Source organism: Chenopodium quinoa, unplaced genomic scaffold (genome assembly GCF_001683475.1).
Source record: "Chenopodium quinoa cultivar QQ74 unplaced genomic scaffold, ASM168347v1, whole genome shotgun sequence".
Classification (NCBI taxonomy): domain Eukaryota; kingdom Viridiplantae; phylum Streptophyta; class Magnoliopsida; order Caryophyllales; family Amaranthaceae; genus Chenopodium; species Chenopodium quinoa.
Genome location: NW_018745222.1, coordinates 1458 through 19296, shown reverse-complemented (window position 1 = coordinate 19296; position 17839 = coordinate 1458). Strand labels below are relative to the sequence as shown.

General features: G+C 42.5%; 1 protein-coding gene across 1 annotated transcript; it reads left to right on the top strand.

The window, feature by feature from the left end:
• The first annotated feature begins 11992 nt into the window (after positions 1-11992).
• On the top strand, positions 11993-16924 carry LOC110711081 (transcription initiation factor TFIID subunit 15-like). The gene is made up of 7 exons (XM_021889450.1): positions 11993-12150; positions 13029-13198; positions 13344-13708; positions 13816-14010; positions 14285-14368; positions 16622-16703; positions 16786-16924. Exons 2-7 carry the CDS (start codon positions 13079-13081, stop codon positions 16849-16851), a joined length of 912 nt encoding a protein of 303 aa, XP_021745142.1. The 5' UTR covers positions 11993-12150; positions 13029-13078; the 3' UTR covers positions 16852-16924.
• Positions 16925-17839: the final 915 nt, after the last annotated feature.

Below are 17839 nucleotides of genomic sequence, written 5' to 3'. Positions count from 1 at the left end.
CTTAAGACACGCCACGTGTCCACCCATGCCAAATGGGACAACCGGCCATCAAGGCCCATTTCAGTCTAGAAGCCCGATCGGCCCTAGGTTTACCTTAAACCTAGAGAGTTGCACGCTTCCCAAGGCTATAAATACTCGATTAATCCTCATTAATCAAGGGACCGAATAATTTACGGAACACACTAATAACCGGCTGATCTCGCTAGCAAAGCAGATTACCTACATTAAATACTCTCACCTAGAGAGACCTTATTACTTTAATTTCTGTATTAATTACTCCTTAATCAGGTACTAACTTGACCGTTGGACGCGGAGCTCTCAGGAGTCTCCGTTATTTTTGCAGGTACAGGCGTCCGGTTCCAGTCTCGGAATTGTAACTCTCCCGCAGGACATCAGAAAAACCCGAAACATTTGGCGCCGTCTGTGGGGAGAGTACTTCAGAGATGGCATCCAAGTCTGTACCGACCCCAGAAGAGAGGCGTCCCCTAGACGACCCTCAAGTTCAGTCGGACCATGATACCGAAAGTGAATTTGAAGTTGAAACTCATACAGCTCCAGACGGGACCCTAAGGGCCCGCCGTACCCGTCATACTGAAATAAGGGAACGGGAGTATCTTCAAACAGGAAGCGAGCCAGCAGGCGCACCGCTTGCTCGGCAACAGCCGACTGAATGGGTCTGCTCCCATCACAAGGAACGAACTCATGACCTTCATGAGGGGATTCAAGGGAGAGATCCAAAGAGTTGATCAACAAAAAACCGCCTGCTTCAGTCAAAGAGCAGGCGGCCAAAAAACCTTCCACTTCACTGAAGAGGAAGCCAGTTCAAGGGCGAGAGGCGACTCCCCATCCTAAATCTAAGAAGCGGGAGCCGTCTGCTCTTGATTTCACAAAACTCCGTTATCCTACGGGAAATAGGAAACCGGTTCGTCATATTCAGGCGGACGGGTCAAAGCAAACGTTCACAGATGCTCGGCACCTGCTAGAGCAGAAGAAGAGTGACCGATTATCAGAGTCGGCTTCTACTTCAAATTTTCAGGACAGTTTGCGAAATGCCTCGATGAGGCCAACTCAGTCGTACCATGAGAGTCAGTCAGGCGGCACCTCCCGACAGTCTGGTTTTCATAGTGCGCAGGCGGTACCAAATTTGCCATTTGTGCCGCAACAACAATATTTTATGCAGCCACCTCCATTTGGTGGACCTGCAGCAAAAAACGTCCAACCTATGGACTGGCAGCTACGGCTGCTTAGACTTGGTGAACAGCCGTCGGCCTTCTCCAAGGAAATTACTGAAGCCGCTCAGCCGGCCAAAGTAAAAAATGTTTTAGTAGGCGCCTATGATGGCACTACTAACCCGGAAGACCATCTGATGGCATTCACCAACCTGATGTACCTTCAAGGGTTGGATGATCCCACTTGGTGCAAGTGTTTCCCAGCAACTCTCAAGGGAATTGCACAGCAATGGTTCGGCAACCTGCCGACTGGTTGTTGTAAACAGTTTCAGGACGCTTGCTTACTTATTTGCCTCCAACTTTGCAATGAACATCCCTGCGAAGAAAACGACCCTTGATTTGGGAACAATTCAGCAGGGTGAAAAGGAGGGGCTTCGTTCCTACATCAGGCGGTTCAACCTGATGAGAATACAGATTCAAGGGTTACCGGATGAGGTAGCTTATACTGACTTTTTTAGAGGTCTCAAAGACGGGTCTAACCTTCAAATTTGATTTAGTTCGAAAAAGGGTGGCGACTCTTCAAGAGGCCTTGATTGAAGCAGAAGCCTATATACAGGCGACTGATCTGTGTACAATGAAACAGTCGGACGGGAAGAGGTTCGACAATAGAGAAGGACGACAGAAACAGTCGTCCAACAAAGATGAAAAAAGAAAAGGGGTCTGGGCGGCTGATTCCTCTAAACAGCCGGCCAAGAAGAAAAAGGAATTCAAACCATACTCCCCAAAGTATGTGTTTAACAAGGATAACCAGTTTATCCTAAAAGAAATAAAGGGACGGCTCTCAATTGAGAAACCGCTCCCATGAAGGGTTCTGCGAGCAACCGGAACCAAGACAAAATCTGTGCTTATCATGATGACATTGGTCATCACACCAACGACTGCATTAGTCTCATGCGGTACCTAGACCGCTTGGCTGATCAAGGTGATCTTGACACTTATGTCAAGAAATCTACGGGGAATACTTCCTCAAAAAAGCAGTCGGCCAAAAAGAATCAACAGGCCGACAGTTCCGATACAGATGATGCAGTCGTCTACACCATTGCAGGCGGCTTCTTCAGGAGGCGGCCCCACTATTAGGGGCAACAAAGATAATATAAGGCGGTTAGATGTAAATTCCGTTCACCAAGAACGACCGTCCAAATATACATTTCCTGAGATTGTCATCACTGAAGAGGATCTAGGAGGAATAAGGGGGCCGCATGACGACCCTCTCGTTATTGAATGTAAAGTGGCCAACCAGAGAGTTGGTCGAATCCTCATAGATACTGGGAGCTCTTCAGATCTCATCAGCAGCAAATGTCTGTCAAAACTGAAATATCAGACGGACTGCATACATCCGGCCTCCACCCTTTAATAGGGTTTGGAGGAGGAGTCGTCCACCCACTGGGACGAGTTGATCTACCCGTCCGCCTGGGCGAAAAAGGGGAAGGACGACACATGGTAGTCCGATTCCTAGTTGTAGAGGAACTCTCTGCCTACAACATGATTCTGGGTCGCCCAACCCTGAATAGTGCCAAGGCTGTTATAATCCCGTCACTTATGCTGCTTAAGTTTGAAAGGGACAATGGAACAGTCGGCTCCCTAAGGGGAGATCAGAGGATGGCCCGAGAGTGCTATCTCTCGGATGTCAAACCCACTGCTAAGGCCACTGGGTCAAGTGGAGAAAAAAACAGACCTTGACAATGTCAAGGAAAGTGCGCCTGTTCAAGAAACAGGCGACAGAAAAAAGAAAGGCGTCCCAGACAGAGTCCGCCAGAAAGGCAAAGAAAATAGCAATCATTGGCAGAGGACCGGCCGGATGAGTTCCGCCCTCAGCCGGCTGGTGAGCATACGGACCTGATATTAGACGACTCCCGCCCTGACCGAACAGTCAAAGTTGGGACGACTGCTCTGAGAAAACCTTGGTGATGACTTTCACAACCTGTTGAAAGAATACAAGGACATCTTTGCATTTGAAGTCCATGAAATGCCAGGCATTAGTCCTGATCTGGCAGTACACAAACTCGCTGTGGATCCGAAAAAAGAAGCCGGTACGGCAAAAGAAGCGGAACCATGGTGAAGAAAGAGGTCAGGCGGCCGCCGCCGAAGTCAAAAAATTACTTGATGCAGGGTTCATTCGGCAATGTTACTTCCCAGATTGGGTTTGCAAATGTGGTGCTTGTTAAAAAGCCGAATGGCACCTGGCGAATGTGTGTAGACTACACAGACTTGAACAAGGCGTGCCCCAAAGACAGTTACCCTCTGCCTAAAATTGATAACCTGGTCGACTCAACAGCCGGCCATGCCTTGATGAGTTTTATGGACGCCTATTCTGGTTTTCATCAAATTCCTTTGTGGAAGAAAGATCAGGAGAAGACGGCCTTCGTCACTGATCAGGGATTATACTGTTATACGGTCATGCAGTCGTCGTGTATACCGACCAACCGATCAAACGGCCCCTTACCACCATGGAGTCCTCCGGACGAATGATCAAATGGGCCATAGAAATGCAGAGTCTCGAAGTTACTTTCGAGCCTAGAAAAGCAGTGAAGGGGCAAGCCTTTGCTGACTTTATTGTAGAGATTACTCGTCCTCCTGACTCTCAAGTTCCAGACCAAGTCTGGAAGGTATATGTGGACGGAAGCTCTACTTCAAACGGTTGTGGAGCAGGCGTCGTATGTCAATCTCCAGAGGGCGACAGGTTCGAGTATGCTCTACGCTTCAGTTTCCAGGCTTCAAACAATGAGGCAGAATATGAAGCTTTACTAGCCGGGATCCGCATGTGTAAGGCGGCCGGGCAAGGAAAATAGACGCCTGTTCTGATTCACAACTGATAGTGAGTCAGTACAATGGCGAATACGAAGCAACACATCCGGCCATGATCAAATATTTACAGGCGGTCCGACAAGCAGTCGGCTCCCTTGAGGATTTCCATCTGATCCAAGTACCGAGATCAGAAAACAACCAGGCAGATGCACTCTCGAAATTAGCATCATCCGCCTCCTCCGATACTCCTCTAACTGTGTTTTGGGAAGTAATGGAGAAGAGAAGCATCGAGGAAAATCCTATTGGAATTCTAGACAGAAGCTCAACCTGGATGGATTCAATCAGGGCATATCTGACAAACGGTACACTGCCGGATGATCCTCAACAGGCGGCATCACTGAAAAAAACGAGCCTCCTGTTTTGAAATGATACAGGGGGAACTGCACAAGAGGGGGCACCTTCAACCCTTCTTAAAGTGTGTTACTCCTGAAAAGGGACGAGAGATACTAGATGATCTTCACTCTGGTTTCTGTGCTTCCCATATAGGTGGTAGGATGCTTGCTCAAAGGGCAAGGCGGCAGGGCTACTTTTGGCCTACTTTGGAAGCAGATGCAATGGAGATGGTGAAAAAATGTGACAAGTGCCAAAGGTTTGGCAAATTAATTCACCGTCCGGCTACTGATCTCACTACCATTCACAGCCCACTACCGTTTGCTAAGTGGGGCATGGACATTCTGGGTCCATATACGCCTGCTACAGGCGGCAGAAGGTATATACTTGTTGCCGTTGACTACTTCACTAAATGGGTAGAGGCGGAGGCTGTAAAGGGAATCAAGACGAAAGATGTAATTTCATTCATTTGGAAAAACGTCATCACTCGGTTCGGGGTTCCCATGTCTATGGTTTTTGATAATGGTCCCCAATTTGAGACGCCTGTTCTCAAAAGCTGGTTGGGAGACCAAGGAATTGGACATTACTTTGCATCTGTCGGCCGTCCACAAGCAAACGGCCAGGTAGAAGCCTTTAATAAAATCATCTCAGACGGTCTCAAGAAAAAAATTGAACGAGCAGGCGGCCTATGGGCAGATGAACTACCACATGTTCTTTGGGCCATTAGGACGACTGAAAAAGGGGCGACTGGAGAAACTCCATTCCTCCTAACTTATGGTGCAGAAGCTGTTCTTCCAATAGAACACTACGAGCCGACTCTTCGAGTAATGCTATATGACGAAGAGGCAAACTGGGAAGCTATGCGCCTGGCATTAGACTCACTTCCTGAAAAGAGGGGCAATGCTGTTTTGCGCCATGAAATCTACCGCCTGAGAATGACTAGATCATACAACAAAAAAGTGCACAGGCGTCCACTCAAAGTAGGGGACTTTGTACTTAGAAAAATGGAAGCAGTTGGTAGGGCTAACGAGTCTGGCAAACTAACTCCCAACTGGGAAGGACCCTACCGAATCTATGCGGAAGTCAGGGACGGTACCTTACCGTCTGGAAACACCAGACGGACAACCGTTGCCTCGAACTTGGAATGTAGATAACCTTAAGAAATATTTCTTTTGAATGATGTAAAGTAAAGAGCTACTTAACAAGTTGGCACTTACTATTCAATTTTGTATTACGAGGGGCATGCCGTCTGTACCTTTACAGTCGGCTACTCTCCATTGAGTTTCACTCTTTATCTTTACAGGGGCATGCCGTCTGTTCCATTACAGTCGGCTACTCTCTCTCGAGTATTTTACTCACAATACTTAGCTAAAAAGTTTAGGGCCTGGCCGATCCTGTAACTAACAGGCGGCTACCCTTCTTTTACTTAGCACATACGTTCACCAAGAACGTACCAAGGCCACTGGCCGAATGATCAGACCAGGCGCCTAGTCAACTGATCTAACTTTTAAAAACTAATCCGACCTGTCCCAACATTATAGCAGGCGTCCGGCGGCATCCATTCGGATGAAATTCGTCGCAGAGAGCAGCTCCCTTTTGGGTGGAACATTGTTCTATAAACTAATTACACGGCACCTATACGACTGTCCCAAAGGGCAACCACGTAGCCGTTTTTGAGACAAGGATAACTCTATCACTAACCAAACCAGTGGTAGCAGTTGACATCTGAGTCAGATGACCGCCTGTATTACTTGGGATAAATGCAGGGGGTACCTATTGAGTTAATAGCCAACAAACATTGGCGAATCAAGGGGTCTAGCCGGCCTACGCCGCCTGGTACCTCTACTTCTCAAACAAAAGTGACGGCGACTGAGTAACTCCAAAGTTAACTCATAGTCACTCCTTCAAATTTGGTATGGAACCTAAAAAGTTTGAGTCGTCCGCCTGTTTTATACAAACAAGGGCACTCGAACCCCTATTCCTACTGGATAACCTATTGAGTAAATAGCCAACAAACATTGGTGAATCAAGGGGTCTAGCCGGCCTACGCCGCCTGATACCTTTACTACTCAATCAAGATTGTGACGAAGACTAAGTAACTCCTATGTTAACTTAATAGTCACTCAAACTTAGTACTGAGCCTAAAAGGTACGAGTCGTCCACTTGTTTTTAATAAACAAAGGCTCTCAACCAATACTCTTGCTAGGTTAACAAATAACAAATTAGAGGCCAACATTGGCAATAAAGGGAAACAACCGGTACCCGCCGCTTGTTTTCCTACTTAAATTCCTTGGCTACTTGGTAATTCTATTTACTTGGTCAAATTGAATAAAGAGTTCGAATACCGATTGATTAAATGGCCGACTGATCATCTATCCTGGAAACAGACAACCAGTCGTCCAGGGGCATAGGCGGCATACTTACTATTTGTACCTGTCTTAACGTTCGGCCATGCACAACAGTCTGTCTAGTGAGCAAATTTCAAATACTTAGACAAATTTGAACAAAAACAAAAAATTTGATTAAAATGAGCCGGCCATAAAAGACCAGCAGAATATTCAAAACCCCGGCCCCCTGGCCGGGTAATTACAAAGCAAACGGCACGCAGGCCGTGAAAAAAAAAAAAAAAATATACTTAAAGCTTAAGAAGGGGGCAGTTCAGTATCAGCAGCAGCCGCCTGGTCAGCACTCTTCTTGCTGGACTCGGCCTTAGCTGCATCATCTTTTGATGCCTTACCCCAAGTGGCACAAGCGCCACAACCGGCTCTTCCTCCTCCAACGCAACGTCCATCGCCTCTTCTTCAGCAGCCGCCAGGATCTGTTGATTATATATTTCCGAACACTGGCGGTACGTTCTTTCCCATGAGGCAAAGTCGGCACTGGGGAACAGTCGTTCCCAGGTCATGCGTTGGATTTGGGCGGAGTCTTCCACCATCTCCCGGACGAGCTCTTGTTTCTCTTGCTCGGCCTTGTCCGAGAGCTCTTGGGTAAGACTCTTCTCCTGGTTCACCAGGCGTTCTTTTTACGTTAGCCAAAGATTTCTCCATGGCTTCGTAAGAGTGCATTTTCTGACGAAGGGGCTTCAGCTCGGCTTTAAGTTTGGTGACGGTCCCCTCCAGCTCGTCAACCTTCTTTTGGGCCGCCTCTAGCTGAGCCCGAACAGCGGCGGTCGCCTGCGCCTGATAATAAAGAAGATCAATGGTCAGTACTTCATTTTGGGCAATTTGAAACATTGCTTTATCACAGCTGGAGGCGGCCATAGCCTTTGCGGCCTTTACCTCTTTGTTTTTCCGATCAATCGGCTTACGAAGGCTGTTGACTCGGAGCAGGGCCTAAGTACAAAGAAAAACAGGCGTCAGTTTCCAATCATAAGGGTTAACAGGCGTCCTGGAACTTCAAAAGGGTATACCTCAGCTAGGATCCCCGAAATTCCATCGAGGTCAAGGGTGCCGGCACCCTTGACCGCCTCCCTGTCAGAGGGAGGAACTACTTTAACCATTGACTTGGCTACCTCAACCAAGTCAAGTCCCTGGGGGCCGGCTGCATTAAGCAGAAGGAAAAACAAGTTAGACCTAATCAAGAAGGAAGCAAGAGTGAGTTTTTACAAGCAAGTGTCCATACATCTAGGCGGCCCCGCCTGGGTTTTTGAAGAAGTGGCCGGCTGCTTCTCAGCCGCCACTGTTTTCCTGGAAGACCCAGGAGAGCTTGCAACAGTCGTTCTCCGGGCCTTGGGGTCCGGCTGTTGCGAGGAAGAAGCCCTTGGAGTGCCAGACTGAAAACAAAAAGGGTTAGTATATGCATAATACAACTTAAAGGGGAAGAGTTTTCAAAGCTTACCAAGGGTGCCTCCTTGCTGGGGGAGTCGGCGTACGACTGCTTCATTAGCGAAACCCGCAGCATGGCCGCCGCAGTCTTAGATGCTGTTATTTTACTCATGGCGTCGGCTGAAAGAAATAAACAGCAAAGTTAGTAAAAATCCCAAGTAAACAAGGCGTGAGAAAACAGAGTATTCGTCAGGCCGGCTACCTCTAGAGCACCGACTGCCGAGGCCACAGGCGGCCAAGAAGTACTCATCATAGAGCCACTTGAAGCTCGGGACGCAGTGTAGGGGTACTTGCTCTCGTACCCCTGAAGTAGAGTTCACCCTAGTCTCTACTTTGAAGAGTCCTTTGTCTAGGATCTCTCTTTTAGCCTTTGGGGGAACAGGCGGCATGCTGCGGCCGCCTGCAAGAAGAGGCGGATCCCTGTTCCACTTGTTAAAACGTTTGTTCAGCTCCGTGTCTGAACTCTCGATAATAAGGAAGGTGTTCCGCCAATCCTTCCATTTGTTTGCCTTACCTCTCGTCATGAGGTAACCCCTATGGCTTGTTAGTTGATACCAGCCGGTACCTCCCGACTTAGGGGTCCGGCTGAGATAGTTCATCTGGGCGAAAGCCTCAAAACTTGGCTCCACCCCGTTCAGTTCGCACCCGGCCACATAGCCGAGTACGTTTACCCAAGAGTTGGGGGCTAACTGCCATAACCCCAGATCATACCCATCTAAAATCCGCTGAACAGCCGGATGTAATGGGAAGCGCAGACCAGCTTTGATGGCCGCCACATAGCAGCCAAAACAGCCGTCACCATAGCTGGTACCAGCCGGCCAGACGACAGTATCTTCTGGATCCGGCACAAACAGTAAATACTCCGGGCTCATTTTGTGGTTAGCAATAAAGCTCGCCACGTTGTCTCGCATGGTTGCGATCCGGCCCCGGGGCACCCTGCAGTAGTAGGGGGTGTTTTCCTCTCTGTAAGAGGCGGACGGCTCTGCCCAATTATCCCCCTTCTCCACGGCATGGGAACTTCTCGCCTCTTGTAGGCGGTTATGTTTTTCTTCTGAGTCAGAAGAACTATGGTCAGAAGAGCTGGAATCGGACTCGTCCCCTGACGAGTCCGAAGAGGACGACTCCTCCCCTCTCCTAGAGGGGCCCGCCTCCTCTCCCTTAGAAGGAGCAGAAGGTAAATTAGACATGTCCACGGTTAGATGAGAAGGGAACACCTTGGTCCCTCTCTCAGAACTGTCAGCTTGACAGTCGCCTCGTTCCACATCTGGCGCCTGGTCAGATGTTTCGCTAAGGAGTACCCTTTGGGAGGAGCCGTCTGAGTTTGATATTCTAGCAGTCTTTTTTGTTCTGGCCATCACGTTCTGCATAGACACAGATTCAGTCGGACTTTGTATAAAGGGCAAAGATGGGTCCAGAAAAGGGCAGGCGGCACTCCTAGTCCTAGATTCAGCCGTCCCCGGTGACCGGCTGATCACTAACTTAGGGCGTGTCGTGTGCTTCCATGGTGCCATTTCAAAAAATAAAAAGAAAATTAAGAGTAAGAGAACTGAGTTACCTGAACGGATGACAGTTGATGAAGTCCTGAAAGTTCGGGTCAGTCGGCTTGTCAGAACAGGCGGTAGGCAGAAAATGTCCGAAAATGTCAGAGCAAGTTCAGGGGTCCGAATGTTCTCGCAAAAATTCTCAAATGTGAAAATGACCGAAGTCAGCACTTCCTTTTATAGGCAAAATGAGAAGGCGAAGGGTCGCTTCCGAATTCAAATTTGGGCGGGAGGATCTCCGGCCGTCTGCAAGGTGACACCTGTAACGGGCCGTCGCCTGTCACCGTGCGACACCTGTCACAGGCGACACGTGACCAGTCGCGTGCCACCTGTGAGGGGCAAATGATTAGGGGATTTTTATCCACCAAGCGCCGTTTGACAAGTGGACCAACCAGGTTCCGCCACGCGTCCTCCACGGACCACTTAAGACACGCCACGTGTCCACCCATGCCAAATGGGACAACGGCCATCAAGGCCCATTTCAGTCTAGAAGCCCGATCGGCCCTAGGTTTACCTTAAACCTAGAGAGTTGCACGCTTCCCAAGGCTATAAATACTCGATTAATCCTCATTAATCAAGGGACCGAATAATTTACGGAACACACTAATAACCGGCTGATCTCGCTAGCAAAGCAGATTACCTACATTAAATACTCTCACCTAGAGAGACCTTATTACTTTAATTTCTGTATTAATTACTCCTTAATCAGGTACTAACTTGACCGTTGGAGGCGGAGCTCTCAGGAGTCTCCGTTATTTTGCAGGTACAGGCGTCCGGTTCCAGTCTCGGAATTGTAACTCTCCCGCAGGACATCAGAAAACCCCGAAACAGTATACATCCTCTCAAAAATATAATTTTGATTTTTTTTTTCAATTGTAAATAGACAATATATATACTATACAAAAAACACAAACATGCATGTGGATATTATTTATCTACACTTTCTCATGGTGTGAATTTTTTTCAGGTCTAATTCGTTGATTAAAAAAAAATATTGGAAATAATGTAAGTATATGATGGTAAACTAGATAAATTGATTGTTATTCATTATTTTATAAGATGTATGTTTTGTTTTATTTTACCTAATCTAATTATGTTACTTATCGTATTAAATTTTGTTAAACAACTTAATTGTAACTTAATATTAATTATTCTGTATTTGAAGGGATTATGTCCATGCTCCAATTGAAAGAAATTATTGGAAAAGTAAGGGTCTGTTCTCTTCAGCTTATTTTCAATTCAGTTCAGTTTAGTTCCTAATTTTCTTCTCTCATAAAATATTCAGTTTAGTTCAGCTTCAATCAATTCAGTTCAGTAAATCAGAACAGGCCCTAAGTCAACTATAATGTTACAATAGTAGGGAAAAAAAATTAAAGATTGTAAGAGATGTCTCTTATAATTTTGATTTTTTGTGTATTATAGTTTCTAGTAGAATATCTATATTATTATTGTAAAAATCATTGTACTGGTGTATACATATAACTCTATTATTAAGACATATGATAATGAAATTTCATTATAAAGATTTAATTTTATTTAATTAGATTCATTTTAGTAATGCAACACTCTTGGTAGTATATATATATATATATATATATATATATATATATATATATATATATATATATATATATATATATTTCACTTAACTATTTAAAAACTTATAAAGTCATATCTTTTACTATTACTTTCACCGTCTTTATTTTAACCCTATAGTTTTGGGTTTACTTTATTAATTTTTCATTGTATAAAGTTGATACGGAGTAAAAGAATAATGGTGGTCTAAGTTATTATTTGTGAAAAAAAATAGTGATTCTATAACTATATATGTATAGTGGAACAACGTGTTTTTGTTATACAAACGAATCATAGGTTAAAAAATACGAACAGGATTATGATTTTATTCTAATATCTATTATACTTATAATTTTTATATAACTAATATTAGTAAATTAAGGTCGCATTATAAGTTGCATAAAAATAAAACAAATTATCTGTTTTCTAACAAGCTAAATAATAAAAAAATATAGGGTTAAATTAAGAAAATAATCTTTTCATGAGATTTATATATAAAAACCGTACATCATACGGGCTTCCATCTAGTTATGAATAATTTGGATAAACCCGTACATAACATAAATACGAACTAGGATATACTTCGTATATAAGAAGGTTATTTTTTTAAATTTTAAATAACCTTTTACGAGTAAATTTGAATTTCGACCATCGATATCGATTTATATCTGATGGTTAACATTATATACGTGTCACTAATCCTCCTATGTTTTCATTTTTTTCCCCTTTGAGCTTTTCACTTCTACGCTTCACCCTCTCTCTCTATCTCTCTCCTCCATTGAAGCGTACTCTGACTTCTCCATTGAAGCGTACTCTGAGTTCTCCTCCATTGAAGAAGTTTCTGAGGTAAATGTTTTTTTTTTTTTTTTTTTTCTTTTTTCAATTATCGAATATAAATTTCACCATCTAGGGTTTAATTGCACTCTCGTTCATTTTATTGTCAGTTTAGTAAATTTAGGGTTCTTCTTAGGTGGATTACTTAACTATTGGCTATATTTACTGAAAGTATGAAAATTTATAACGAGCGATTTTGTTGCTGTAATTTTGTTATGTGTAATTTACGTTGTTGATTGAAAGATACGATTTTTATGTGATTTTAGAGCCTAATTTGATAATTGAGTAAGTTTGGTTGCTGATGAGTTGCAATTTTCGATTCTAATCGAGCCCACGAGCCTGAGCCATGCTTGGATTTTGAGGCTCGTTGGGTTCACGCTGAGCTCGAAAAGGGTAGGCTTGGCTCGAAAATTTAGCACCTTGACACTTGAAACCCTCGGTCCTGTTTTGAAATAGTTGTTACATTGGTGACTTTGCCATCTCATGGTTAGGGATATCGGATATGACATCAAACTAATTTTGTTCAGCACAAATACCTTCATTTTGTACTCCAGTACCCCCTGAAACAATGCCGAATTTGCCCATTGGATACAAAAACAACCCTGTGATGAATAAAAGCGCGCCACTATGAATTGGTTTAAATAGAGACATTTGGGAAAGGAGAAGAATAAACCATACTAGAAACTAAAAATGCTTGACCTTTTTCTAACATTCTAAAAATAAATTATGTGACTAAATTTTTCTGGTAGAGAGAAGTATGTTTTAAGATAATTTTAGCTATGCTGTTTTGACCTCAAAATGTTGTATATTTTTTCTTGAATTTATGGGGAAAGTGAGCATTGACTGCTAAAGTCACATGTGTGGCCTGATTGTCCTATTTTTACGAACAGGGCTTGATGCTGGTTGCTTTGTTGGCATTTTGAATGAATATTGGAGCTTAATGGCAAACTATTTGGGCAAAGGCGTTCCCACAAATGGGTCTATTTATGTTTGTAACTTACCTGAAGGGACTGATGATAACATGTTGGCTGAATTCTTTGGCACCATTGGATTGATTAAGGTAGGGAGAATTGTTATATTGTGATGAATCTGATGATGCATGTTGTATCTTCCATAGTGCCAGGATTAGGTTTGCAACATTTAGCTCATTTAACCATAGAAATTTTAATCTAATTTATATTTTTCTGGGATGATCTTCATTGCAGAAAGATAAAAGAACTGGTCAACCGAAGATATGGTTATACCATGATAAGGTGACAAACGAACCAAAGGGTGATGCAACAATCACCTATGAAGATCCACATGCTGCAGCAGCTGCTGTCGAATGGTTCAATAATAAAGAGTTTCATGGAAATGTAATTGGTGTATTCATAGCACAGTCCAAGAATAAGGGTGATGCAGTGGATGCAGGTATACGTGCTGCTGCCCCGGCTGCTGTCCCTGGCGATTTTAATGAACCTGTTGGAGATGTGGTGGACCTGAATGGGGCTGGAGGAAGAGGTAGAGGGCGGGGTGATGCTTCTGGAAAAGCATGGCAACAGGATGGTGATTGGATGTGTCCAAATACAAGGTCTGTGATGTGACATTGGTGAGCAGCTCTTTCTTGCTCCTTTTACATGGTTATTGTTTGCTAGTACTCTAGCATTACAAAGTTTCTTACGTTTAGTGTATTAACAGTTGTACCAATGTGAATTTCGCTTTTCGTGGTGTTTGCAATCGATGTGGAACTGCCCGGCCAGCTGGTGCCTCTGGTGGTGCTGGGGGTGGTGGTAGAGGAAGAGGTCGTGGAGCTACTGATGCTGCAGGTCATGCACGAGCTGCAACTGGTCCAACAGCTGGACTATTTGGTCCAAATGACTGGTCTTGTCCCATGTAAGGCTGGATTGCTTGCAATAAGACTTTTTATACCAATTTTCATCTTGATAGTATCGAAATGATTGTTGTATTCTGATAATAATGGCTTGTTTGCTCCTAGAATGCTTAATCTTTATGGAGCATCACAATTGTATGTGGGTGATGCTCCCTTGATGTCTTTTCAATGCCTTTTTGTTATTACTTAACGCCCCCTCCCCCCTCAAAAAAAAAAAAAAAAAAAGGTATGGTGTGTGGCATGCAGTTCAAGTTCTCTGATTCCCTGATGTTGCAGGTGTGCTAATATTAATTGGGCAAAACGTACAAAGTGCAACATTTGCAATACTAACAAACCTGGTATCAGTGAGGGTGGTGTAAGGTATGTTACTGTAAGCTTTGTTTTCTAATGGTCAAAAATAAATTTGATTATTTTTACATACTTTCTCATATTTCAGCTTATGTTTGTAGAATCTCCAGTATTCATAGGGTAACTTGTGCGTATTTAGTACTCCTTAGAGTCTTAATTATCTTGCGTGTTCGATTCAGTTGTGTTACTTTTGTATATAAACTTTGCATGACATTGAATAATTGTAGGCCATAAACTCAAGCTTATTTAATGACACAGCTACATATTATCACGTCTGCCTTTTTTGTGCTGAGTTCGCGTGTTCTTGATTGAGTTCTAAATTTTTTTTGACCAAGAGCTGAAAGTTCTTAATTAATAAAACCTTTTCTACATGGAAAAATTGTTAAAAGATGGATTACAATTTTTTAGCTAGTACCTTATTCAAATTATTATTTCAAATGGTACCTTAACATAGCATTTTGTTTTAAATTCAGCACCCTGACTCTAATATCGGATGAGAAAGTCAAATTTTGGGTGATTGACTCTCTTTCCGCATTATTTTCATGCGTTTTTTTCCTCAACTAGCACGCGTTCTCTCTTTCCTTAAGCTGAAAGGGTCTATTCATCTTTCTTTCTCCTTGATTTTTCCCTTTTTTGTTCCTCTTTCCATTCGCTTCCAGTACTTCCCACATCCATCTCACCGTGCTTAAAAAGCTTGACCCATCACCATCTCTTTATCTCCCAAATTGTTATTGTTCACTTTTCTGGTTCTCTGTCACTTTCTTGCTTAAACAATATGCAATAGTGTTAGGAATATGTGGAAGCAAAGCATTTATTCCCATTAAACAAATGATTTGGACTTACCAAATCATATAATGCTAATTTGTGGACTTTAATGCCACAAGTCCGACAACAGAAGCCAAAATATCCCAAGAACTAACTCCTCCATCATTATCAATAACATATTACAACCAAAAGCTGATTCTCCCTCCATATTTTTTTACTGTTTCATTTGAAATTTTGCACAATTATGTTTTGAAGGGCCCTGATTTTAGCTCCTCAATTCAGCTACCATTTTCGACATGTCTTTTTTACAAAGCAGTTTGGGAGGTCAACATTTCTTTTCATTGGTTGGTCACATCCTTCTCCCAGTCCACCATTCCATTATCAACCTTGTTCCACAACAATTATTAATCCAATTAATTAGAAATAATTTATAAGATTTAGCTAAAACCAAAGATGAAGATGCAGATTTTGATCTTGGGAGACATAGTTTCTTGCCCAATAACCATTCTTATTCCACTACAACTAAAGACCAAAATAATTAACCAAAAACAAAGGTGGAAAAAAAATGAAATCAAACGATTCTTATGTATAGATTAAAGTTTCTGATTTGTATGAAAACTAAAACAAATGTTTCCCATTTCCTTGTTAATGATCACAAAGCCCCAATGATGTGTAAGACAAAGGAAGAGGATGATAAGAACATAATTTGATTGGGGAAGTGGGGGAATTAGATAGAAGAAAGTGGGTGCTAGCGAGATGTGGGTGAAATTTTTTAGTTGCGACACATGCAAAAAAGGCTGGAAATTAGGAGTCAACGAAAATTGGATTTCTCACTTGGAATAAAAGGGGGGGGGGGGTACCTTACAAATGGGATTCCAAATAATGAACATTTGTCAATTATTCTTTGTTTTGTCAATTGTGATCTTTTTAGTATTTTCCATTAGTCCTGTCAGAGGATCCTTAATTAACTGGGAAAAGGATAGGTTTACAAGAGTGTGCCTCCAAAGTCCAAAATTTGGTGGTTTGGTTCATATGCTAAATTTATCTGATTTTATATGGAAGTGAGAGTGGGACAGCTGGGAGTTGTTACTTTCTTCGTCAAAATGTAACTGTGTAGAGCTATAGACTTAAACATTCTTTTGTTTAATAGGACAGCTGGGAGTTAATTTCGTTGTTGTTGTTGCATTAGTATGCAAAGCATAGTTTGGTTTTGTGTTTCGGCCACTGAGAAAGTATCTCCTTTCTGATTCTGTACATTTTTTCACATAAATATCTTTTATTGGTTCAGTAATGCCAGTTTTTTCAGTTCTGGGATTCACTTTTCATTTACAATGCTGCAAATAACAGGCTTATTAAGCATATTTTGAAATTTTTTGAACTTGATTAATGAGCCTTGAGGAGCAAAACTGGATTGTAAAAATGCTCTAGTATTTTTGCGTAGAGGCCACGCTTAGTTAATTCAGTGAAATTACTAACCATATACTTATTGATGATTTTCAGGGGAGGACGTGCTGGTGGCTACAAGGAACTTGACGAGGAAGAGTTAGAAGAGACAAAGCGACGCCGGCGTGAAGCTGCAGAAGTGAGAAAATTTATCTGCTTACAATAGCTTTTTTAAGCACCTGTGGTATTGTTTATTCTGAGTTTATTGTTGCATATTTTAGGATGATGGAGAGCTGTATGATGAGTTTGGTAATCTCAAGAAAAAAATTCCGTGCAAAAGCTCATGAAGCCGATACAGGAAAGGTGCTTCCAGGAGCAGGGCGTGCAGGATGGGAAACTGAGGAACTAGGTATTTTTTTTTTTTTTTTATTATTATTTTTTTTCATCTTTAATTAATTGTTCTGTGAAGCACTTGTTTGTTAATTTCTGGATGTCACATTTTCTGAGTATGGCATCGTCTTCTGCTTGGGGAGAATGCAATGTGTTGTCATATGTTATTCAATCAATCAATTAAAGCCTTAATCCCATAAGTGGGGTCGGCTACATGAACCAACATTGATTATTCCGTGTGGTCATCCACAAAGTCTTCCTCCTCCATCCCTTACGATCCAATGCCTCATATGTTATTCAATGTAACAAATAATTAGTAACTTTGGTTTTAGACTTTTAGGATGTTTAAGACATTGAAGGGGAGGTATCAATCATTTTCCCATCTTTTTAAACTCAATTTTGCTGCTGATTGCTATGGCATGTGAATTTTATTTGTAAGTTTATACACCAGGTCTATATATTTGACTGGTGTGAGTGTCACTGGGTTGCTATAGTGGTTTGGGTTTGATCACTTTTGTTTTGGTTGTGAATTTGTGATACAACGTAGTAGATTGCATTTTACTATTTTACACGTTACACTAATGTTTTTCCTACTTTCTCAAGATGAAAGTACACTAGTACAGCCTGTTACTTATTACAATAAAGATGACCAATTGGTTGTTTGGCTTTAATTAAGATGGGATTGTATTACTTAGTTTTAATTTAATTATTACAATTAAGTTGGGAAGAGGATGGTTGAGAATGATATGAGTGCTTTGGGGATTGAGGAAAATATGGTGTTGGATAGGGTGGAGTGGAGGGAGAAAATTCGTGAGAAGTGTCATGATTTAATATAAATATATATACTGTTTGTTTAGATTATTTTAGTATTTTAATTATTTACTCAACTCGTGTTTTGCATACTTTACTTATTTTCTTTGCTAGTGTTTTCTCAAACCTTTATGT